At 39.8% G+C, this 25,391-nt stretch overlaps 1 protein-coding gene across 1 annotated transcript; it reads right to left on the bottom strand.

The window, feature by feature from the left end:
- Positions 1-863: 863 nt before the first annotated feature.
- On the bottom strand, positions 864-25,365 carry pgbd5 (piggyBac transposable element derived 5). Its single transcript, XM_063875556.1, has 7 exons — positions 24,632-25,365; positions 18,571-19,001; positions 13,871-14,005; positions 10,980-11,154; positions 8,610-8,807; positions 7,310-7,415; positions 864-6,613 (listed from the first exon to the last, which is right to left on the bottom strand). Exons 1-7 carry the CDS (start codon positions 25,008-25,010, stop codon positions 6,418-6,420), a joined length of 1,620 nt encoding a protein of 539 aa, XP_063731626.1. The 5' UTR covers positions 25,011-25,365; the 3' UTR covers positions 864-6,417.
- Positions 25,366-25,391: the final 26 nt, after the last annotated feature.

Raw genomic sequence — 25,391 nt, 5'->3', positions numbered from 1 at the left:
AATCACCACTATGAGTCACAGTTAAAGCACACTGGCTCAACCATGTCCTAGATCCCTGAAGTTATTCCTCTCTTAACCCAACGTGCCGTCAGATACGGCCAGCTGGCATGAGATGCGTGGTGTTGAAATGCTGCCCACCACACGCACGCACACACACACACACACACACACACACACACACACACACACACACACACACACACACACACACACACACACACACACACACACACACACACACACACAGGCAGGCAGAAATAATATTTTCACTGAAAGCTTCTTCCGTACTCTCCAGATGGGATAACATGCAACTATGTGTCTGGGAGATACAGTGTGTGATTTGTTGCCCACATTACATCTACAGTTCGCATACTGTCTGATGTTTTTGTATTGTTAGTTTGAGCTGTTAATGCGGAACTGCAGTTCAGCCCAAACAATGTGTATCTCAAATTGACTTTCAAATTAAAGCAATTTCATTTCACTGCATTCTTCCTTAATCTGTGTCACAAACCTGTTCACGAAGCTGCTTCTGTTCTTACAGTTCTTATATAAATACAGATATTTTTCTATACCTTTCTATAACTATACGTTTTTTGTAGAAAAACAACAATATTTCATTTTCTTACATGGTGACGGTGTGCCTTCATTTCCTTTAATCGCAACCCTCTTCCTTCCTAGCATTCTGTGTACACATCATAGCATTTTATAAGGAATGTAGTGACATTTATATGATTTTGTTTTCGTTATCTTTTGTATCAGACTCTCTATGTGTCCTGCATTCAATAATGGGATAGTCCCATGCTGTGTCTTCATACAGTGCAAGTCCAACAAATGAAATGCTTTTCACAAACCCTGAACACAACAAGGGAACCAAACCAAGAACATTTATTAGATACTGTGGGCAAGAACCTACAGAGCTTTTATAAGAGGTGGGTGAGACAGAATACAGTGAGTTTTAGCTGCTGAAACGCTGTCAAGGTTCACACACAATGTTTAAAAAAAATCTTTAGCCACATATAGCTCATGTTGTAGAGGTGAGAGCTTTTCATACTCTCAGGGAAGCAGAGCTTGTACTCATACACGTCACAACAGCAAACACAGTGAGGGAGCTGTACACAGCAGAGTCAGTCCTTTATAATTCAGTTTGTAGGTCAAACAAGGTGAGAAATGTCCTCAAGACAAATAATTACCTAGCTCTCACTACTCAGTGATGCAGGTTGGCCTTGTGTTTTAACTGACAGGTTTAATTTGGTGCTAGAGGCGAAACCTTACCACAGTCAGAGGCCTGGAAAACATCAAATGGGCTTTTTACAACAGTTTTTAAAGTACCTACGCCTCCAGAACATTGCAATAATAATAATAACAGACAAACTTTTTTCAAAAGAATTCTGTTCCCCATATGTGCATCTTATTTCAGCGTTTCCTTGAAAGTTTTATCATAGCCTAAATAAATAAATCAACTGATAAAGCTTGTATTGCAGACGCATCATTTTTATCTGAATCACTTACATACACTCCCCAGCTATGGCAAGGAGATTTGAGCGCAGAATTGAAGGCTATTGTGAAAAGGTTAGGCATTGCTAAATATTTTTGGGAATAACTGAGGCTTAGCAAACACAGGCTCACCACTTTGAACCAGGAAAAGAACCATGATGAACACCTGACTGTGAATCTGTACCTTGATTGTGACTACCAATCATTTGCTATGTAGTACTATGTTTGTTTTTTTGCTTTAATGGTGGCCAGTTTTTAATAAAGACACATTTACACGACAACCTTGTACATCTCATCACCGCACACACAAGTTATTCGGTTCAGCATACACCACTTATCTTACAGAAATGATTCCACTCACGTTAACAATACATGCACATATTGTACACACATCTTTTGGGCGCTTCTGTCAAACTACATAACACTTTAGCCCTCAGAACTTAACATCCTGCAGCCAACGTTACAAACTACAACCATATGAAGGGAAATGGTTCTACCACTTTTACAGGAAAAAGGTTGCTTTTGGTGCTTGGTAACATAAATATTTCAGAAATTTCATTGGAAAAACTGTAAGTTAAATGACCCTGGTGTTAACCTTTGGTTGCTGAGCTCCCAACAACAACATATCTAACTCTACTATTACTGGTACAATGGTTTGATAGCACCTGATAAGGCTATAGAAGTACATTAATGTGTATTATTATTATTGTTCAGCAGTTAGTTATGAAGCCCTGAGGTCAGCCATTTAAATCCTACAGTTAATTACTAATTCAATATCTTTACTCCCTCTTATGACAACTGTCTCGCTCACGGGATATAAACACAGACAGACTGTAAAGAGGATACACACTGACACATACAGCACTGCATACATCTTATATAACACTGCATTTCTTTACCACAGAACAACTGACAATGAGGGTGATTTATTTCATGACATCTTTTTGATTTAGGGATCGTCATTGGTCTGACAAAACAAATACTTCTGTTGTAGCGGTTGCTATGACAGACATTAGACACATCTGATATTCGCGAAAAGGTAGAAAATGGAGAGAAAATGTCCACACTGTTCTACCAAAACATATCAAAGTGACATTTAATTTAGCTTAGCTTTAGGATGTTCAGACTGTAGGGGGGCTCACCACCTGGTGTATTAAATTGCACTCTATGGTTCACGAAAAAATGTCTATCATATTGTTTTTTATTGAAGTAAATTGATCCATTACACAACGACATGGTAATATGTCTGTGAGATGTGTTCAAAGCTCAAAACAACGGATGTAGTGTTGACTCCAGTGGCACTGTTTATGTGAAAATGTGAAATATTACTTGGAGTGAAACTTTACAGCTATAGTACAATAGGGCTGCATAAATCATTTTCAGCTACTAAAACTCTACTGTGAAGGTCTCTAGTTTCTATTGTTTACACCACGCAGGACAGGTTCTAACCTTATTACATTTAAAAGAAATTGAATCTAGTCTTCTTTAAATGAACTCCATTTACTACTTACATTTACTGCAATGACGAAAGAATGAGCAGAAAAGGCACTATAGAAACATCTGATTCATGACTGATCATTGGAGCAGGCTGGAGAGAATAATAACTTCTGAGTTCAACCTGAGAATTTAAAAATGAAGCCATGTTTTTTATCTATTTCGGTTAAAACACAACCCTGTTTTGAGCTACATGAACAAAAGCACAGGGGAGGATCTTCCGTCTTTCTTTATGATAGTGGGTAAAAAGGGGGGTAACATAAAGTTGCTAGCTCGGTCTGCAGTTAGGATGATAACGATTTTCCCATATTGGTAGAAAAACTTCAATACTACCACTATTTCTCCCTCTTACACTCATATACAATTTGTGGCTAAGTAACCATGGCCTTGCAAAATCCCTGGTGCATAATTTCTTTCATTTGTGATCCGAGCAGAGTCCAAGCACTAAAATCCTGGCCTCATAGGGTGTGTATGTTGCTTAGGTCCAATTTTGATAGACATAAGACACACTTTAAAGGAAAAATCACCCTAGGATATTGTTGAAAGTGATATGTGCATCAGCATTTTGTGACCAGTTCGGGGTTGTTTGCTTTGAGGAGCTGCATCCCTGCCTCTAACTCAGACCAAAACCTGCAACAAGGCCTCCTTAGGTTAGTCTCGATGGAGAAATTGGTTCCTCTGGTTTTAAATTTGATGGATTTTTCTCCTCTTATGAGTGTTAAATGTTGATGTACATTGGTGGAATGTAATGCAAGTTCTATTTTTCAAATTTCTTAGTGATTGTTGATCTTAAATAACCAAAAACAATTCTTATGTTTAATATCACAGAATTTACTTTTAACAAATTGTTGGCGAAACATCACGTTTGTTATTGGGAATATGAAGACTACACCATTAAGTACCATTAAGAGCTGTTTTGCTGTAGAGAGCAACCTAACTCTACTGCTTTTCACCGAGATATTCAATTACTCTTTTCAACTGTTTTAAGACTTTTTCAGCAGTGTGGATTTTTCCTTTATTCACAAACAAAGGACATTTGCAGTCTCACAGACATGAGGTGTTTCTAAAATTGCAACACCTGTTCTTCATTTCATTAATACTATCCAATCAACTTCATACTAAACATCTGTGTAATTTGTGGACGTTGAGCATATCACGTCATAAAAACCACAATTGACAAACACAGTACAGGACGGGGGGGTGCCAGTGTTAGTTTTAGGTGAACAGTGATAAGAAGACACAAGAGCAACAATGACAACAACAATGCTTTGGGTTAGTGAAAAAGTTAAAAAAATCACAATCTTGAGTCTCAGTGACAGAGTGATAATGGACAAACACTCAGTGCAATAATTTGTAAACAAAATATACACATACATACTGTACTTCACCTTGTACACTAAATCTAAAGTGGACACCTTTCTGTTTTGGTTATAGTCAGTCATTTTCAGTCCTTGCTCATTTGCATTTTTTTTTATATAATCCATTTATCTATGTATATTTACAGAAGTTATCAATCCATTTTTTTTTGTGTGTGGTGTATACTACCACAGGGTTCAAAAGTAAAAGGATCATCTAGTAAACATGTTGTTATCTTTACAACTCTCCTCAAAGTGCACAACTGTGATTGGAAAGTGCATGAGCCTGCCAGCAGAAAGGCCGTCATCTCACTGTTATATCTATTCACACATCGAACCATGCTGATTAAGCAAGCACACATCAAAACCCTTCACTTCAAATCTTCACAGCGCGATGCCAGCACTGCAATAACATGTGTACTGCATGACACGTTGAATAAAGCACGGCGGACTGCGGAGCCCTCGTTAAAGCTACAGACAGCAGTGTGGTATTATATGGTCTGAAGACAGTAAGTGCAATTTAACGCTCGCCCCTCCACTCACACTTCCATTGGCTCGACTCGAGGTGGCAGGTGTAAATCTGTTACTTGGCAAGAAATGGGCTGCTTGAAGAAATAAATGTTTCCTTGCTTCCACTTCAGAATTGAGAATGTGAATAATATTCATATGTTACTTTCTGGACTACCTTTTGGGATTAGGGCACCAATTTCTGACCCAAAGGCACATTAAAATTTGGGTTTGGGTTTTTTCTTCCTGTACACAAATCTTGCCAAGCAATATTGTCCAAAGCTCTGCCCATTCGGCCAGATTGTAGTTGTTGCTTAGCAACACAGGCTTACATAACCTCAAATCAAGGCGATTTTGAGCTTGTTGTGCCACACAAAGCACGGTTAACTACTTGATTAATTAAACAGACCAATTAGAGTTTGTCTGTCTTTGGAAGTGATGATTCAAAAGTAGATTGCAGATGTAGCATTTGTTGTTATATATTTGACTCTGAAACCCTTTTTTTCAAGGAGGGATTTGAAGAATTCATCAGGACTTTTCAATATGACTTTATGTTGTCAGTCAAATCTGATAAAACACCAGCAACAACATCCTAATGAAGCAGATACATTGAGATTTTAAGTGTTAAACTCTTAATAAATAAATCGAAGGACTGTAATTGTTGCCTTTTAGTCAAAGACATTAACCATCATAGCGATTTAAACAAAAATAAATCCAAAGAAAAACATTTTGGCTCTTTTGAAGCGGGTTTTAACACTGCTGTGTGTGGCTTTATGTCACCTGACAGTCTTCCTCTAGCGAGTACAGTATGCAGCAACACGACACATCTGGGTCACAATAACCGAACATTTAGATCCTCAGGACCAACGTCGAGCACACAAATGGCAGTTCCACTTGCTAAACACACACACACACACACACACACACACACACACACACACACACACACCCCCCCAACCAAAAATCTATCCCACCTCCAGCAGAAATCATTTTCACACCAAACAAGAAAACATCACAATCCAGATTCTGTATGCATGCAGCGTGTGAACACACTATTGTCCTGGTCTACTTCGATCACAGGTGTTTTTTGCAGAGTTTACATTGAGATACAAGTAGCCTTTTAGCCTGACAAGTTCATGTTTGAGCCCTCACAAGGGACATTCAGGCTCATATCGACAACTTCACTCTTTAATAAGAGCTAAAACTGGAAGCTGACATCATTTAATGTTGAATTCCTCTTTCATTGTTCCCATCGGCTTCTCTGCTTGTGAAATAGCTCCTGGTGACACATCCTTAGTAAATCTGAGTGATTAAAAGTTGCATTTGAGGCATGTGTACTGTCCCATGGCTCATTATTTTGTATTGTGTACAGTGCAGCTGTGTGTTAATGACTATTTACAGTACCACAGAAAACAGCTAGTAGAAGAGAGACGAAGGCTTGGCACCGCTTCAGTATTATCACATAAAACACAGACTGCAGAGTCTGTACAACCGTTATGAAGTGTGTGTTTGTGTGTGTGTGTTTTTGTTGCTGCCGTCCTCATCCTCCTCCTCCTCCTCCTCCTTCTCACTGTGTGGGGGAGCAGTCGTCTAAATCCAACAGCTCCCTGACCAGTCTCTCACCAAACTGCGCTCGGCTGTAGCGTTTAACCGTGTAGGCGTCTGACATCTTGTAGAGGATGTACGCGTTGTTGATGGCGATGCTGATGCTCAACCAGAACACCTGCTGCCAGGTCTTGTTAGGCTTATGAAAGATAAAGTACCTGTGGGAGGAAAATAGATATTTCAGCCTTTCTTCACAAAGATGTTTTATTTGTGAATGAATAATGTTACCACTACACTATTGATAATATGCTTCAAAGCGGGATTGTGTAACTTTGTGTAAAAAAAAATGATAATGTCAAGTAAATTCTTGTGAGTCAGTTACTTTAAGACCTCAACATTAGGCTCATTACAAGCAGAAAGAAATAACGGTAACACTGGCAAAAGAGCTATTTCGGTAGCTGAGTATTGTCCGTTCAAAGCAAAACCTATTGTATTGCTATAACATGCCAGAAATACCGAAGAATTACAGTTTCTGGGGACAATTGTGATCCTTAAATGCCAAAAAAGGAAAGAAAAAACAGAGAAAAGCCTCAAATCATGAAATTGGATAAGTTGAATAGTATTTTTTAGCTTGAAACATATCTTAATTGATTGTCGAAACTAAATATGGTCAATCAACTAATTGAGCTTAAGCCAAAATAAATTGTTATGAGGAGGGAACTGTACCAACACATTTGTATTCAAATACAGCATATCTCTCCACGTTGAGGGTCTAAACATTGGTCACGTTAAGCCAACGGTCATAACAGAACAGGTCAGGATATACAGTATATGTTGCTTTAAGGGAAGTATGTCATATTGTGTCTAAAATAGGAATGATTTAGGCAAGAAAGCAGGTTAAATGCAGCACATACTTGCTGTACTTGTCATCATATTTGCAGATATAGCTGAGGTGCGCTGCAAAGGCCTCAACAGCCAGGGGACATGGGATCTCCCCACTTTTCCTCTTAATGATGATACCTGCCACAAACAAACACACCACAAAATGACAGTGACACATAGAGCAGATCCCGCTGAAGAGACCTGTTTACTCAAGATTATGGGGCCAGTCGAAGGTAGAAGAAAAGCAAGGGGTTTCTTCATCCTTTGCTCCCTGCAAGGGCTGCTTTGTTTACACAGTAATGGGTCTTATTCACAGCAGGACGCACAGGGGTAACTAATAACGTTAACAATGGCTCCGTTCCATTTGAGTCACAGTAAGCCGTGACAGTGAGCCGGCATGCACAATAATGGGGAAATGTAAATGTAATTTTGGTCATTAGTACTGTTAGCGGTGACACGTGTATAACTAATCACATTTCCTACATGACTGAACGCTCCACTATTATTGGTGTTTATTTCAGATTTTCTTTTACCAAGGACAACAGATCAGCTGTTCTGGAGTCAGATTTTATGGCAATTTTGTACCCAAGCAGTATAATGACCCAGTAGACGCCTCACTAATTTATCTCCTTTGTCCATAACTGCCTGGCAAAATCCCTTCCTAAGGAGAGTTGGGGCAAGAAATTCACAATGCAGTTGCAGAATATACTATATATTTTTTCCTCAACACCTAGGTAAGATGTGAACTAAATCCATAACAAAAGGCTTTCCAATTCGTCTTTAAATGTCTGACTGACTGATATAAATCATATGATGAAAATCAAACAATCATGTTATTTTTACTCTTGCCATGGTTAACGTAGCAAGACAAAATTCTAATTTGCAGTGGTAACCTTCATAATGTAATGTGTGTCATCAAAAGAAAAAAATGCGTTTATTTGTAAGCGTTATTGAATGGATTGGAAACTCATTTAATTCTACAGAGTGAAATTCACTTGCAACATCACACACACACACACACACACACACACACACATACACAGAGAGAGGGGAAAATCAATCATGGATAATAACAGTTCAATCGATCTGGGGCTTGCCTTCCACATTCGGCATTCAAACACACTGCAGCCCTTCAACTCAGTTTAAGACCGAACAAAACGCTTCCAACGAGGGTGGATCAGACTATGAGAGAATATCATGATCCCGCCGCTCCTGGAAATGGATTATCATGAATTAGAAGCTCTCATTGACTTTCCCTGACACGAATACTAAATTTGCCAATTTCAGTGAGACACATACACCTTAAGTTCTGGGTGCAGGAGAGCAGTTTACCTTGTTTTGTGGGGGGATAAGCATTGGTGAGGAACCTGAAGTGTCCCTTGTTGTACCAGCTGATCAGCGACATGCTGCCCTTCATCATGACTCGTGATTGGCCGCGCTGCGCTGGCGTGGAGCTGCACACCAACATGTTCTGTGGTAGGCCTGTACAGTCGCTTTTCCTGGTGCTCAGCAGACCACAGCAGTAGATATCTGGAGAGGGATCAATGCAAAGACATCTTGACATCTGTACGAGAGACATTCAACAAGTAATACCTCCCTAGAGAATGCCAAGAATTCCTGGTTGCACCTTCTCAAATATTTGCTGCTTTTATCATTTTTCCATGATGTAAAAAAATACATCTTTAAATTTCACAATGTTTGGTCTGAGAAAACAAAACATCTGATCATGTTAACTTGGGCTTTTTGGAGTTTGACATTATTTTATTTGAAACTAGTTTGTGACATTTAAAGACAAAATTGTCATACCAACAATTCAATAGATGAAATTCAGATGTATATAATTGTTAGTTAAATGTATTTATTCTCAAAACACTTGTCAATTAATCAATTGGATAGATGAAAGCAAGATAATCCGAAGGTATTTGGATACTTATTTAAAATATTGTTGAATAAAAAAATATATAAATATTGGCAATTGCAGATTCTCAAATGTGAGTATTTGCTATTAAATGAAAATTGAATTGATATTTTGTTATTTTCGTCCCTGCCTGCAGAAAATCCTGAGCATTTATTGTACTTTTCATTCATTCTGCTTCTGAGTTGAACAATAACTAGGTGGCAAGCAAACTCCTGCAGAGTGCTTATCTCTCTCACAGCTGTACTCTGTCCTTCGCTCGTCTTTTGTCTTTACACCCATTCAATTTCTTTATTTCTTACAGCAGTGGCAGAACAATCATGTGGCTGAATGCTGTCTCAATTTGGAGTTTGACTCATATCTGTATAGTACATTCTTGTGTGGTCGCCCGAAGTAAGTGATATAGAGAGAATTAGCTCTGCTCATAAATCCAGTATGACAAATTTGAAAAAAAAAAGGCAAAATGGCGTTCAATGCCTTCAAAAGCTCAGAACAGTTGTCTGGCTGAATGCCTCATGGTAGCTAATTATGATGACAAGTAATGATTTTATCTCTTGGCTTGGTTTTTCTTTACTTGGTGTACTGAGGCTCTGCCCAATTGAGTTTGAAATGGCTCGTCTCTAAATATTTAGCGAAAGAGCTTTTGTGATAACGGGAATGTAAAAATGTGCCCTGATGATATCGTCACAAGAGCCTCATCTGTTATGTGGATCATTTGTTCTATGGCTTCCCTTTTCACTCATTTGTATCCTTTTATGGTATGTTGACATTGTCCCGTATTTGCTTTAATTACAATAGGGGTCACTAAAGAGTGTTTAAATGTGACTAGCCCTCCCCACAACAGGATTATACTGTCATATTAAAAAGTGCCTTTGGTATAGTGAGCATGAAAATCAGAGCTTTGTGGTAACGTTCTTCAAAGATGAATTATCAACATGAAATATCACAATTTGCTCCAGAACTGTGTCTTGCAGAAAGAAAAAACCAAGACGTTCTTGTCGTTGCTCTTGTTTTTTTGAGCTATGACAAAGCAAAATACTTCTACCTGAATCTTCCTTGATGTATTGTGCGTAAAAATACAATTAACAGTATGCAGCCATCCTGACAAGTCCCCAAGTGTAGGATTCAGTCTTCAATATGGATTATTCTTAACAGAAGAAGAAATTATCGATGTTATTCCACTTCTTCCCAGTTTCCTAGACACAATCCTGAATATTTTGCGAATAGATTTGTATCAGAACAGTGTCAAATTGCTTGGATGGTTTTTGGGGAATTACATGTCAAGAAATTGCCTATTCTTTACAGTTTCAAGCATCTTTCTTAAAACATTTGATCTGGTTTTAGAAATTTTAAGGTCCCTGTCTGAAAGAAAAAGGTGAAAGGAGTAACCTGACAGACAGATACAACACTGTTAACTAGCCTCTGTTAGCATTGACATAAAGATGAGTCATGCTTGTGCTTTTACACACTCCCCATGTGATAGAGGTGTTTCACCTGGGGCACAGGGACAGATGTAGAAAAGAAATTGAATCATTCTAACTGCCTACTTTAGTGCTGTGATGTCTTGTTTGAAAGGGAAATGCAACAGTCTGTCTTCTCTAACAACATGACTAAAAAACAAACAAAGTATTAAGGTCGTAAGGGACATCGACTACACTCTGTGCAGCAAAGCAGAAAAGGTAGAGACTGAGAGATAACAGAGGAGAAGGAAGACAGAGAAACTAAAGGTTTTTCATTAAAGCAGCATCACAGAAACAGATTTCCTCTGTGGCAACTTGTTTGTGTACCTTGTTTGCTGAATTCGGTGAAGAGTCCGAGGCTGGTGATGGAAGGCCCGGTGAAGATGATGGTGTTCTTGCCAGAGATGTTCTGGCAGAGCTGCTTGGCCACCAGGCTGTGGAGCTGAGGCTTATTCTTCAAGGTGGCCAGACAGTCTGTGCCTTCCTTCAGATGCACTGAGATCTGCAGCGTGGGCAGACAGGACATGTCGATAAAACAGATATAGAACCAGAAATCTTATCTAGTTTTAAGCACCATTTTTATTTTCCTCTTGACGAGAAAAATCTGCAGCTATAAGTCTTAACTCTCTGCAAGGCTCCTGTTTTATTTTACAATGTGTGGTGTAAAAAAATATGTCCTGAGTTGCACTGGATAAACCAGTAGATTTAGCTGAAATTAAAATCTATTTGGACACAAAAATGCATTGGGGATGGTTCTTAATAACACGCCAATACCATTTATGATAAATATGCAGGTTGAAATAGAACAGATTTTTCCTTCAAGGCAGCAACCTTGAACTGCATGCTTATTTGAGTCCGGAGGGATGCATGCAAATACTCTCTCTCAGCATTTTCTATTATCTCTGCACTTCCCTTATTTTTCACTGGGGAGTTTACTTTATAAATAATTCATTGAATTTAATTAAAGTACATATTTATCCTCTTGAGAACATGAACATGCTAAGCTAATGTCATCTGTATTTTACCTAATAAGATTTGGATATTGAAAGCTAAGCCTTTACACGTGAAAGTTTCCCAAACTATCTCCTAACTGTGAGAGGATGGCAGAACTAAGTGCCCACTGGAGCTGTGAATATGAATATTTCATGACAATATGGCCAGATGTTGTTGTGATATGTTGCAAGGCAGACTGAGCAGACCTTCTTAGCACAACACACTAATGCCGTTTAAAGATCTCCAAATAAACATTGGCTTCCAAAGAAAGCAAATATCAAATATACACAAAAGTATGTCCGGTATCCTTCTTGCACTTATATTCCTGCTGTTGTTTCACGGGTGGAACGGCATTAGCCTGATTAGCCAGCATCTACATCGAGCCTTTAGCTATAACACTAAGTGCTCAGTGTGTGTGTCTTTATATGTGTGTGTGTGTTTGTGTATTCCTGTGTGGTTCACTGGCTAATGGAATCTCATTGATTCACTCCATTAACCCGTTTTATTTCTTGGATTTTTTTCTCTCCCTCGACACAATTCATTTAAAGAGGGGAAGATCTCAGCGCAGACACACATCATCGGACTGGTAAAGACTAAGTGACTGCCAAACAGCCACAGCCAGTGTGAATGGTAATGCTTATTAGTAAAATGGATTGGATCATGGGACATAGGCTTCTGTGATGCTTATGCACGTTTTACACAGTGGATTCGGGATTACAAGAAATATCATTAATTGTTGTTTTATTTGATATAAAGAGATGATAGTAAAAAAGGAACAATTAAAATTCTGCTCTTGTTTGTTCCCCTCTTCACCAATGTAGTTCTGGATTACGTCCAGATTAAAGAAGGAAGCACTTCTCCTGCAGTCTGCCTGACCTTTCTATTTATAATCCTCTGCAGTAAAAAGCCTTTTTTTTTACAAAGATGTATTATTTTATTGCTGTTTTCCAGCCAGATTTCTGTAAAAGCCGAGTTAAGTTTGTCATTGGGCAGGTCATTTACAAAACTGAACAGGAAATGCTAAATTCTTCTCCTGATCTCATAGCAGTATCATATAAATGACTGGATTACTGATTACTGCTCACTGAAAGAAGACCAAATCTCTTCCCATTGTGCCACTATTGCTAACAATGGGAGACAGAATCCAAAGTCCTCATAATGTGTGACCATCAATACAAATGTTTATCTTTAATTCAAACAAAGCATCGACAATCTTGAAACAAGATGAGAAATTCAAATGTTTATATGCTGTACCAAGAGATCAACACAGATATATAGGATTTATTTTCTAAAAGTCTTCAACTCCAGAAGAGAGCCACATGATTTGACTAACTGAGACGGCCAAAGCCTCATCATAGATTAATAAAAACTTCAAATGTATTTAAATGTAAAGAAGTCTTGCTTCATAGCTATAAAACCACTGTAGGAAAATGTGTTTTGTTCGTGAGCATCCTCTTCAGTTAGCGGTGAAAACTTATGTGTGTGCATGCTTCTGTATTAGTCATGAGAAAAAGTCCCTTTAACAACCTGCAGTCTGGTGGAAAATTTCATATGTAGTCTGGCTGGGCATCGTGTATCACAAACTCAGGCTCCGTTAGCAGGTTGTCTCCATCATTTGTCAGCAATTAGGAAATTGTTGTGTTTTCCTCCCCTGCAATGGTCAGATCTGTCAGTCCTCCTGCAGTCTCTGGCCTCAGTTAAATGTCTGTGTTACATAAGCGAGCGGTGCAGTAGTGGCAGGTTGCAGTAAGGACAAGGTTGTTAGTGAGCAGAGCAGACCTGCCTGAGATGTAACACAGATGTAATCCTGAGCCAGAAGCTATTCAAATCTAAAACACCAAGAAAGAATCTGACAGACCGTGTTTTTGACCCGAAGATATTTATCACTTCTAGCAGAGTTTGATAATTCAAAAGAAAATCCAAACTTGCCTTCCATGCTTTTGAAGTTTGCAAATGTTGTCATTGAAAATCTGATTCTTTGTGCTGAAGGCGAATAATTAGCTGAATGAAAAATTATGCAACAGAGACAACCTGGGAATAAGATTTGAATTTTGGTTATTTTTGGCTTATTTGATGTAAAAGATTTCGACCAAGAGTTTTGAAAGCACCACTTTAAAATACCCTCAAAGCAAACACACAATCCTCCCACTTTTATCTTATTACACTGAAGTCAGACCCAGATTTGGGATGGATGAGTACACTGTATGAATATTGTTTGCTGCTACCTGACAGATGAATCCGGTGGAGGTACACTGTCGAACCCAGAGGCTGAACTTCCTCTTCTTCCTCTTCCTCAGCTCTCTTTCCGTACAGGTGGTGATGAACACTGGATCCTCATCTATCAATGGCTCATGAAGAACCTGGAAACACACAGAGGCAGTGTTACCGTACACTTGTTTGTCTTGCTTGATTTTTATATAACCCTGTCAGAAGTAAAGAACAAATTGTATTATGGAAAAATAGCGGTTTTGTTTGAGGCATAATAGCGAGGTTGTGTATGATGTAACTTTACAGTGAGTGTTAGAGAGAGAGAAGGCAGCGAATCGAAAAGCTTCACAAGTCTTTTATGTGTTTGGGTGCAATACTGTAGAAAGAAAAACACTGTTCTTGGCAGAAACACGCAGACAAAACTGTGCAGAACTGTCTGCAAAAACCCTTCAGAGGAATGGCTTTCATTTGTTTTTATTTGTAGGTTTGTCTTTAATTTTTGCATATTTAATCCACTTCAGTGTTCTTTTCCGTCTGTTTGACTACATATTTCTTTCCATTACTACTTAGAAACAAAATAAAGACAGAAAGACTCCCAAAGAAGCAATGGGTAGTTGTTCTGTCTCCTAAGCCTGGTGCAAGTGGATTCAAATAAGAATACAAATAAACACATACAAATATAACAGAGACATGTAGGTTTAACTTATACAATATTTTCCACCTTTAAAACAAGGACTCCAGAGTAAAGTGGAAATGAGAAGTCAATAATTAATTGCCACGGTTTTCATAATGAAGAGAAGATCATTAAAGCATTTTAAAAAATCACTTCTTCCTTTTACTGCTCAAATTAAAAATCTACTCGGAAACTGAAAAACTGAAACAATATTTGCCGTTTGGTTTATTGTTCCGCAAGTTACTGCAGATAATTGCTGTTATAAAATCAATGAAAATACTGGAAAACGTGTCAAAGAATATTTTAAAACTAGGGTGAACTGTGCCGTCTTCCTCTTCATGGATTATTTCCTGGGTCTGCTCACTGTCTCTTGATAAATTGGGATGGGTCAAACCAAACAATGAGGAGGAATTTTCCAACGGGGATTAGACACTGGCACACATTCACAAATCCAAACACACCCAACAGGGCATTAACAGAACACTCACACAAAATCAAACATTATCTAACCCTATCTTGGATGATTACAAGGGTATGCATAAATCCTGACCAAATGTTTCCCAAAGACACACACAAACAAATATTTGCATTTCAAATCCCTCTTGGCTCTCCCGTCCTCCGGTGTCTTCCTCCTCCCACACCGACAGGATTTGACTACAGCTTAAGCGAGCAGTGACCAACAGCTGTCTCCTGCACTAGGACAAAGAACTACAACTCATTTCCAAGTCAAATATGGAGTTATGGATTTTTACAAGGGAAAAATTAATGAGGCTATCCAGCCACTGGATGGATGACATCACCCAAACCATAATGGCCTATTAAAAATGATCTCATCCGGTCGCAGCATTTGCTACTGCAGTAGTTTCTCTTGGTGTGCAGATATTCTCTACACCTTATCCTAACCCATGAAAACAAGGTGGTTACATTTGCACATTAATGCTGCTGGTAAATCATTTGCACAGATTCACTGATCCTATATTGGACACAGAAAGGAGGAATATTGATCTATTCAATCACTGGCTGTCTAGCAGTGGATATCTACGACAAAGATTTTACACTTGCAAATCAATACAAAGCCGTGTCAACAGATTATCTTAGCAACTGCAAAACTGCCAGACTGATGCAGAAAAGCATCCTTTTCCATTGATGTCAAAAGGAGCTGACATGACATGCTAATGTTAAGCACCGATGTTGATCACTCTTATTCACACACAAACACGCACACACACAATGTTGAAGGATGCTTTGTGGCAGATAAATCCAGCTCACACTGATTCACATCCTGCAAAGTTCTTGTCATTTAAAAAAATGGAGCTGAATTGATTTGCAGATAACGCTTTTAAATTGATCGGCAGAAATGTACAATTTACATCTTAATCCAAATAATCTTTGTTTTTTTAATTCAAATGCACCGAAATCTCTTGTTCCAGCTTCTGAATTGTAAATATTTGTTCGTTCTCTTCTATATCAACCTAAATATTGGTGGATTTTGGAGATTTGGCAATAAATACGACAATTTAGGGTTTGGAAATTGTAACGGTCATTTTTCACTATTTTGTGAAGATGAATTGATTCATTAAGAACATAAACAGCAGATTAAGTGAAACACGAATCATGACATTACCTTCTGTCATTCCTTCTGTGTCAGTCATTAAATGACAAGATTACTTTTCCTTCATCTGGGAAGCAAGAGTTTTATTCTGCCATTTTCACAATCTGGGCCCGATTTCTGCCCCTGGCACAAAAACCCAACAGATAACACAAACTGGCCTAGATACACACGCCCCGTTACTGCTTACGCACACGCTGTCTGACAGTCTGCCCTGATTCCTTTGAATTTAGTTGTTTTTAAGCCCAAAATGGATAGAGTGCATTACAGTAAAACCCCTTAATTGCCTCACATTGAAATAAAGTCATTATTGTTAAGATTTTAAGTTATTTTAACAGAAATATTCATGGCTAAATGTGATGTGTATGTGATATGAGGAGGGCCATTGCTGTTAAGAGCCTTCCTTTCCGAATGGATCACAGCACCGGCATCAGCTTTCATAATGAAGATGATGTTATAGCACTCATCTAGCAGAAAACCAATTAATCAACTCCTCCCCAGCAATTCATTACATTTTAACAGCAGGGGCAGGGGCGGCATAAGATCCAATTGGATGTACAAATAACCGACCCGGGGGCCCTCCTTCTAACCTGCTTCTGAAGATGTCAGGTGATTTGTATTTGTTATTTTTTATGGAAGAACAAGCCATAGGAAAAGCTCCCAACTCTGTGTCCTGACTATTATGAGAACCAATCGCATGAGTCACTGCTAAGTAAAATTTTAAATACTCCTTCAGGAGGAAATAATATGCTATGCATGCTTTTCCTACTGTGAATTGCCACAACACAATCTATTAACTACACACATTTAAGCTCAGGTTGAAGTTGACAAGGCTGATGATTGCTTGTGTCTGTATCTGAGGACATGATATGATGGATGACATAACACTTCTATCAAGTTGCGTGTCCGCTGTACTTTTGAAATCTTGCTTTTCATCTACAGGAGAAAGAAAGCGAGGAACTGAAAAAAATCCAGCCCACCAAAAATAGAGTAGCAAGGCTGGCGCTCCACTGGCCCAGTTGCATTAATGTGGCTGTGATGCAAACACTGCAATTGAAACAGAAGGGAGGCCTCTGAAAGGAAAGGTAAAAATGACTGCCTCACCATTACACCTGCTTTGTTGAGGGTTTTCAAACTGCGCCTCTTTGTAAGAGCTACCTGATTGCTCTACATGGGGAGGATAATTCCTTTGCAATTGTATTTCCCAAGTCAATCAGGGAACTCCTAAGCTACTGTATTAAAGGGGCATGTATATAACTATACCCGAGGGGCGAAACCTGTGCTACTAACAAGAAAACTGTGATTTAAGAAAGTGTGTACCTTTCATGTCTAATATTTAGGCTTAAAAAGGTCTCTGAACATATTGTCTGCTGAAGATGACCTCTGGACGTTTCATACTTGTCATATGTCTTGGAATACTTAATGAGAAATTAAAAGGAAAGGAGAAAAGCTTAATGTCAACTGTGCTGTTAAATCTGATTGATCTTTAGGTGTCCGCTTATAAAATGTTAAAAAAGGCATTGAAGGGAGAATCATTACGAAAGAAAAAAAACAGGAATATATATGCAGAATATATCACCTAGCTGTCTGAAAATGTATGCAATGCTTAGGGGCAGTGTTGCCACAGTTACTTCGAAAAAGTAATCTGATTAGTGATTACTCGTTTAAAAAGTAACTTAGTTACTTTACTGATTACTTGATTTTAAAAGTAACTAAGTTAAATTACAAGTTACTTTATTAATTACTTTCAGCAGCTGCCGACCCCCCGCCCCCCCTGCCGCCTCAACATAAAAATGAGTCCAACATACTGCCCGACCAACTTCTTCATCTCTCCCCCACTTACTGGTTTTGCACCGAGGTCCAGCTTTTGTTGTTTGGGTGGTGGGGGACCTCCTGCTTTAGTTGCAGCTCTCTGCTTCGCACCACCTGGTGGGACTTGCTCTGCAAATTTGACTGTGCCGTGCTGCGACTCCAAATGTTTCTTTACAGTTGAAGTAGTGTTTTTGAAGCTAGATAGCATTTCGTCTCCAGCACAGAGTGTACAACGAACCTTAATACTGTCATCTTTAGCTGACTCAAAATAGAGACTGTATTTCCAGCTAGAAAAAATGCTCTCCTCCCTCCATTGTTCTTTACGTTTGTGTCTCTGCGTGGTAAACACGTGAGTTGTCCTCGTGCTGAAAACGTGACTTAATTGTCGCATAGACGTAACTCCCCGAGACGCAAAAACAAAGCAAAAATATACCTTTTTACTAAGGAAAATGACAAAAATAGTAACGCACAGTGACTAGGATAAGTAACTTTAATCTGATTACTGGTTTGGAAATAGTAACGCGTTAGATTACTCGTTAATGAAACAAGTGGTCAGATTAGAGTAACGCGTTACCGACATCACTGCTTAGGGGAGAAGCAGTCCCAAGGGAGAGTGCACACACCTGTGTCTGCGATGGTCTGAAGGTGCAGCTGAAGGACTGCTGCAGCGAGTCCAGGAAGGGCTGGATCTTGTACAGGCCCTGGTTGCTTCCCTGTGACGGCCGGAAAGCCACAATGTGGAAATACTTGAGGATCTTCTCAAAGCGCGCCTGGCTCATCTTCAGGGCAATGCTCCGGTTGCTGAAGAAGCCGGAACTCCAGATGCTGAGCACCGACTCACAGCGGTGCACACTGGTGGAGGTGACAAAGCCCAGGAAGGCCTTCATCTCCTGGGTTGTGACGGGACGCCAGCCTTCATCTGAGCCAAAGCGCTCCTGGAACTTCTTGGCATACATGTTAGTCTGGGTGACCATGTTCTGGATGCAGTTGTCAGGGACGAAGAGCTGGAAGAAGTCCAGAGCTGTGGCGCTGGCCGTCATCTTCTGAGCAGGGCCTGAATCAGGACAGGAAGGGAAAAGAATGATGCTATGAAAACAGACAGATTGACAGAGAGAGAGTCCCATATGGGCTAACTCACAGACACAACTGTCACTTAATCCTAGTGTTCAACCTTTGGCACAATGCGTTTGATTTTGACAATTTGATTTTGTTGAGCTGTCTCTGTGTGTGAGGGATGCATACAAACAGTTTCTTTCTACATAAACTATATTGTCACTTCATTAGAAGAGAGGACGGAGGGAACATCCATTAATACTGTATAAATATTCTTAAAATACAACTTTCACAAAGAATTGCTGTGATTTCTCACGAATCAGCCACAGAAGTCTTTGGGTTTGAATGTCACAAGCCCAGGGCAGCCGTTAGATCATTTACACAACATGACAGCCGCCACACTGTAATCTGTGACTCAGCGTGGCGTTATACGCTTGTCGAAGGTTTCAGTGTCTCGCTTCTTTATTGTTATGTCAGGCATTGAGCCAAGATCATGATCTGATCCGATAGTCGGGTCAGGAGGGTGCCCCGAATGAAAGACATCTGAAGAGTCATACTGTCAGTAAAGCATCAGCTGATGATGAAAGTTTTTTTAAACAGCTTCTTTTCTTTTTTAAAACAAAAGATGAATGACATAGAGTATGCATGTTACATAACAGACATGAAAGTACTAATGAACAGGGAAAAGGGAAAATGGTGATCTTAAATTAAGGGGTAAATTGTAAGCTTCAGCTACTTAGTGAAATGTTATCTTAAGTGAGTGGATAAAGAAATAATGGAGTAATTTAGCTTATATTTAGAGAAAAAGTTACAAAAAAACTAGATATTAAGCTATAAGTTATGGATGCATTAATAAAACAGATAGCTAAGAATAATTTATTAATAATACAATAAATTGCAGCATGGAAAAAGTACTTTCATATTCTAATTCGCTAGTTTACTGAGGGGAAGGTGATATTTACCTCCCATTTAAAGCAATCTATCTGCAAGCTCCTAGGTGTTGCATTCAAGCTACACAATCAATACACAAAGCAACAACTGGCTTGATGTGTTTGCTCTTGTAATGAATTAGAGATTTTCTCTAAGGTTGTTAGATCTGTGAGAAGGAATTTGGATGTCGAGCAGAACAACTTCAGGGTAAATTGAACGGCACGATCTCATTATCCCTGAACAGCGTAGAACAAGGTTTCTCTCTCCAGCATCTCTCCATTCCTGAGCGGCTACAACCACAACAATGATGCCTTCAGACGTTTATTGTTGAGTTAAAGATAATATGAACACAGTTTAAACCTTAACTGTTCAAACAACATGTGGAGGAGGACAACAAGAGGAAAAAGGACAGAGATGAGTACAAGCACACCCACAAAGCTGATGCTTCGCTGAGGCCGAGACAGCAGAAGTATTAGGCCACGGGCTGAAATCCACTCATTTGCATACCATTAGACTTGAAAGCTGAATGAAAAATCAAGCATGACTTCCTCGGAGCAAGCCACTCCTTCATCAAAAACATCAGATGTGAGACCTACCGATGCACAGTGACTCAACTAAGCTCATTGCAGCTGTAATGCAAAAATAAAACCTGAGGAAGAAGTCATTATTTTTAAGGATAATGGGAAAGTTTAATTCATTTCCTCCATAGATCTACCAGCTGATCTGACATACACCATGCTGGCAAAACAGGATCAAACACTTACATATTTCTTCTTTCAGACTACGAATATTAGCTAATGTCTTTTAAGATAAAACGCTTTGAAATATCAATTTCCCACATTACACGACTCCTGCTATGTTGCACCTACAAACCCAAGTATAATCCCTCATGATTATCAGCTGTTGTAGTATTTGTATTTGCCAAGGGACAAACGTCTGCCTGGTAGAGCTTTTATAGCCATGGATTTGAGAATGAGAGATTAATGTGTTTAGTAGATAAATCCTTCCTGTAGACAAAACATGTTTTAACCTAGCGGAAATTACAGAAAGACTGGATTTGAAAGCCATTTCTAATTAAACGAATCCCAGATATCGCTATACAGTATATAATGAAATGCAATGTCAATATAATGCATGTTATATTAAGATTGAAAAGGTTTCTGTATTCATTTCGCTATCTTTTACTAAAATTAATTTTAGAACAGAATCATGTCAAATAGTCACACAACGTGACCCTCACACTTTCTATTGTACATACTGTGAGGATTTAAGAGTGAGCATTTAGCATGAAATGGCTCAACAAAATCCTGAAATATTGTAGTGTACATAAATGTGTAAATAAATAGAAGATGGTTTCAACTCCCAAAAGCCTTAAAAAGATGACCAGATGGCTCTTGTAGTTAGCACTTATTATGAAATCTTCAGTAGCATACTGTACGGTACAATTTTGTCAGTTATACAGTATGTGAATTAGATATAGACAATGCAAACAAGAGCATCTGATTGTGATTTTGTTCCTCAATATTTAATTTACTTTTTGTAGCATATATTTTTAATACCATTTCAATACAGTTCAACTGTCAACAAACCACTACGAAAATAAGTTATATTACCTCATTCAGTGTTTTCATTCCAGCTTTATGTTGGACTAAATGTGTGTCTTTTGCTTTGGTTGAAATCCTTTTTGTTTTGTTAATATTTGGTTTTGTGTGTTTTAGAGTCAGACATGCCTTCTTGTCAAACAGCCAGTTAATATACCTGACAGTAGCTCTCCATTTAAATATTTATACACTGCCCAGCCAAAAAAAAGCCCACAAGCCTGTGGGGGCAGTGTTATGATCTGGGGTTGCTGCAGTTGGTCTGGTCTAGGTTCAGCAACCTTATGTGCCCAAAGAATGAGGTCAGCTGACTACCTGAATATACTGAATGACCAGGTTATTCCATCAATGGATTTTTTCTTCCCTGATGGCACGGCATGTTCCAAGATGAGAATGCCAGGATCCATCGGGCTCAAATTGTGTGGTTCAGGGAGCATGAGACATCATTTTCACACATGGGTTGGCCACCACAGAGTCCAGACCTGAACCCGATTGAGAATCTTTGGGATTTGCTGGAGAAGACTTTGCGCAGTGGTCCGAATCTCCCGTCATCAATACAAGATCTTGGTGAAAAATGAATGCAAGACAGAAATAAATGTTGTGACATTGCAGAGGCTTGTGGAAACGATGCCACAGTGAATGCGTGCCGTAATCAAAGCTAAAGGCGTCCAACGAATATTAGAGTGTGACCTTTTTTTTTGGCCAGGCAGTGTATGTATATGCACTATTATCATGCATATATCATGCACTATTCACTTTGTCTGTACATATTTTTCCAAATGACTCTGCCATGAGGCAACGGCAGACAGTGCAAACAGTCATAAATATGCAATCATGCAGAGAAACTGACATATGGAGAGTACCAGTGATCTATTAGACATGCCTAGCAAAGTAAATGAATAAATAGCTCTTTAATCCCCTTGAACACCAGGATAAATTGTTATATAATCTCAGATGTGGAAGTATGCTTCATAATCCTTGGCTTGGGCTTTTGCCTCAACCTCTCAGGGGAAAGAGTCTCTCGCTGAGAAGAACATAACACCTCACCTATTAACCTGACCTTGGGCGAACCACACTTTTACGCAAGCGAAAATAAACTCAGCCGGCTTATAAACATCGCAGCTGGTTCAAAACCAAGGAGGGGAGGCTGCTTTACTGTAAACAAACCAAATCCACTTCAAGAGTTTGTATGAAGTTGACTAGATGCTTTCTGACGGTAGCTGATGATTTATGTACGGGTTGCACAGTGTTTAAGAAGGGGAGCTCTCACATTAGCACTGGGACTGAATCCACCTTAGGGGAAAACCTCATCTAGCTTAAGCAGTTTACCATCCGGTGCCATTAAAATAATTTTGATGTTGATATGCAGATGCTCAAGATGCAATCAGTCGTTACTGCTACAGCCGATAAAATCAGAGTAAGCCCTTGGCCACTTGAGGTCCGAAGTGTGATTATGCTCCTTGGCTGTCCTGCTTCTATCCAGGGAGGCAGCTCTTTATCATCTCCACCCTAATGCATGATGGCAAGACCACACCTATACTGGCCTTGTGCAAACAGACACAAACTCTATCCTTAAAAAACAGACCAGACTGTACAAAGCAGGCAGACACACCTGCTGCCTCACGAACTTAGGTCAACAAAGCAAAACATGTTAGATAAACCAGGATAGAGCTGAATATGTGAGTACAGAAAATCCTCTAGCCTCGCCCAAATACTTTTTTAGATACCCAACCTCGACAATATTTGGTTTGGAATATTTTGGAAGTTAAATAGGCACCACTATATAACTGGGCCCTGTCTGGCAAAGAACGATTACTGAAGTTAGCTAGATAACTAGGCTGGCTGAAAACAGAGCTGCTCTGGGCTTTGTTTGGTGTCCTGTCCGGTAATCCGGCTTTCTGGGACAGACCAATACCACCAACCCAATTTGGGAGACATGACAACAGTAGAAACAATGGTATACAACTTTTATCTGATCTCATGATCATATCAGGTCTTTTATTTTGAAGGTTAAGGCTGTACATTTTTTCCTTTTGCATTAAAACAGCTGAAGCACAAAACAAATGTTTGCATACAACCAATGCAGTTTGCATGATTTTAAGTGGTTTCCTCACCATTTTACCTACAGCCAAATCTGTGCTTTTATACATTTTATATGAATGCTGCAATGTTTGTTTCTATGAGCTAAAATGGAGCTTGGGCCATATCTACTACAGCCATATGCTGATTCACCTCCAATGGTGCCACAGTGCAACATTTCACAGTGGATATTGGTTGGCCTTTCCACCCATTGAATGCTTCAGATGAGGCAGAAGTGTCAAAAGGGGAAAAATCCAAGGAAAGTCTGACAGAAGGCACTGCTCTATACACCCAAAAGCCCACTCCCTTATGCATGCTGTATAATGTAAAGTGATACATAAATGGATAAAAACTGTTCTGAGAAAGAGACAGACAGTCTGACACATGTTTGCTAGCAGCAGCATTTAAACAGAATGCATTTGGACATTTGGACATCTGGACAGAACGAGAAGAAAAGAGACAAAGCATTGTGGGTGCACAGCACTGTTTAACGATTTACACGTGTTCAACCAAACTTAAAGTGCCTTGAGTGTGTGACTAATGTTAATATAATTATGAGCTCTGTCAACTATCTTGATGCCAGCATTTGTGCATGTTCTCTGTATACATAAGCCTTTACTACACTATGCCTAATGTGTGTTCATGTGTGTACAACCAGGATACATCATGCTGATTCTCTGAATTAAACAGCATGTCTTCCTGCCCAGAGACATGAACACGCCCTCACACAGGAGGTGAGGTATCAAAGGCTAAGCGTTGGTTATTAACCCAATACATCAATTAACGATGCAGAGTCATGCACTGTCTTACTGTCACTCACTAGGATGCACGCACACACACCGACAATGAAACAAGCATCCAGTTGTTTCAAAGCAATAGCCTTTTGTGTGCTGTTTTGGCACCAGAGCCACAGAAATATCCTGTCTGACCTGACATGAACGTGGACTGTACTGTCTCTCCATCCAACACACACCCAGTTCTACAACACATTACCCTAGTCGTGCTGTCATGCATCATGTCTCACCATATGTTTCTTTGAACGGCGGCACCGTGACATCCTGCAGAGTCTCTGTCCAGCCTTCCTCCTCTGCCTGACTACGGGACAGGGCACCCGGGGGACCCGATCCACTGCTGCCACCACTGGACCCCCCACGGTTTCCACTACCCTCCTTTTCGCCCCGTTTCTGGTGGTGGTGGTGGTGGTGATGCGGCTGCTGCTGGTCCTCCTCACCCACCTCGGCTATGTAGTTGTCGGAGTCGGAGTCCCCGGAGGTGCTGTAGAAGGGATTGTCACTGCTGTCATCCCCGGACTCCCCGAACACATCGTCGGATATCTGCAGGCTCTCGTACCGGGAACGGGCCGCTTCCAGAAGAGACAGCGCCTTCCGCCCGCACTCCGCCATCTCTCTCTCTCTCTATGATGCTCCCCTTTTTTCCACTACAGCAGCGTGCAAGTGTCACGATGTTGCAAGAGCTTTACCGTGACCGCTGCACCGTCCCCTATCTCCGGTATGAATTGTGGTGGTGCCTGCTCTCCAGGCTTGGACGCGGAGCCCGTTGGTCAGAAAGCGTGCAGATCCGGGGAGAGCTGTCTGCTTCAAGGGTACTGAAATATTTCCGCCTCCTTGCTCTGCCTACAACGCTGCGCACTGGGCAAAAATTATCGATAGTAGTGGCACAGCATCCGGGTTGAGAGACCAGTGATGTCCCTACAAATACAGCAAATAGAGAGAGTAGTGGCTGCCGCTGCATCACCTGACTCCTCAGCCCTGCCCTGTCGTCCA

Source organism: Eleginops maclovinus, chromosome 22 (genome assembly GCF_036324505.1).
Source record: "Eleginops maclovinus isolate JMC-PN-2008 ecotype Puerto Natales chromosome 22, JC_Emac_rtc_rv5, whole genome shotgun sequence".
In the NCBI taxonomy this organism is placed as follows: Eukaryota; Metazoa; Chordata; class Actinopteri; order Perciformes; family Eleginopidae; genus Eleginops; species Eleginops maclovinus.
Note: the sequence above shows the minus strand (reverse complement) of the source record. Positions and strands in the feature narration are given on the sequence as shown.

Bases quoted from the DNA above. Each gene is read 5' to 3' on its own strand.
- pgbd5 (XM_063875556.1), bottom strand. From the start codon at position 25,010: ATGGCGGAGTGCGGGCGGAAGGCGCTGTCTCTTCTGGAAGCGGCCCGT. The intron at 8,808-10,979 runs GTACACAAACAA...ATCCCTCTCCAG, and splicing joins CACCGAATTCAGCAAACAAG to ATATCTACTGCTGTGGTCTG. The intron at 6,614-7,309 runs GTATGTGCTGCA...TTCCTCCCACAG, and splicing joins TATGATGACAAGTACAGCAA to GTACTTTATCTTTCATAAGC.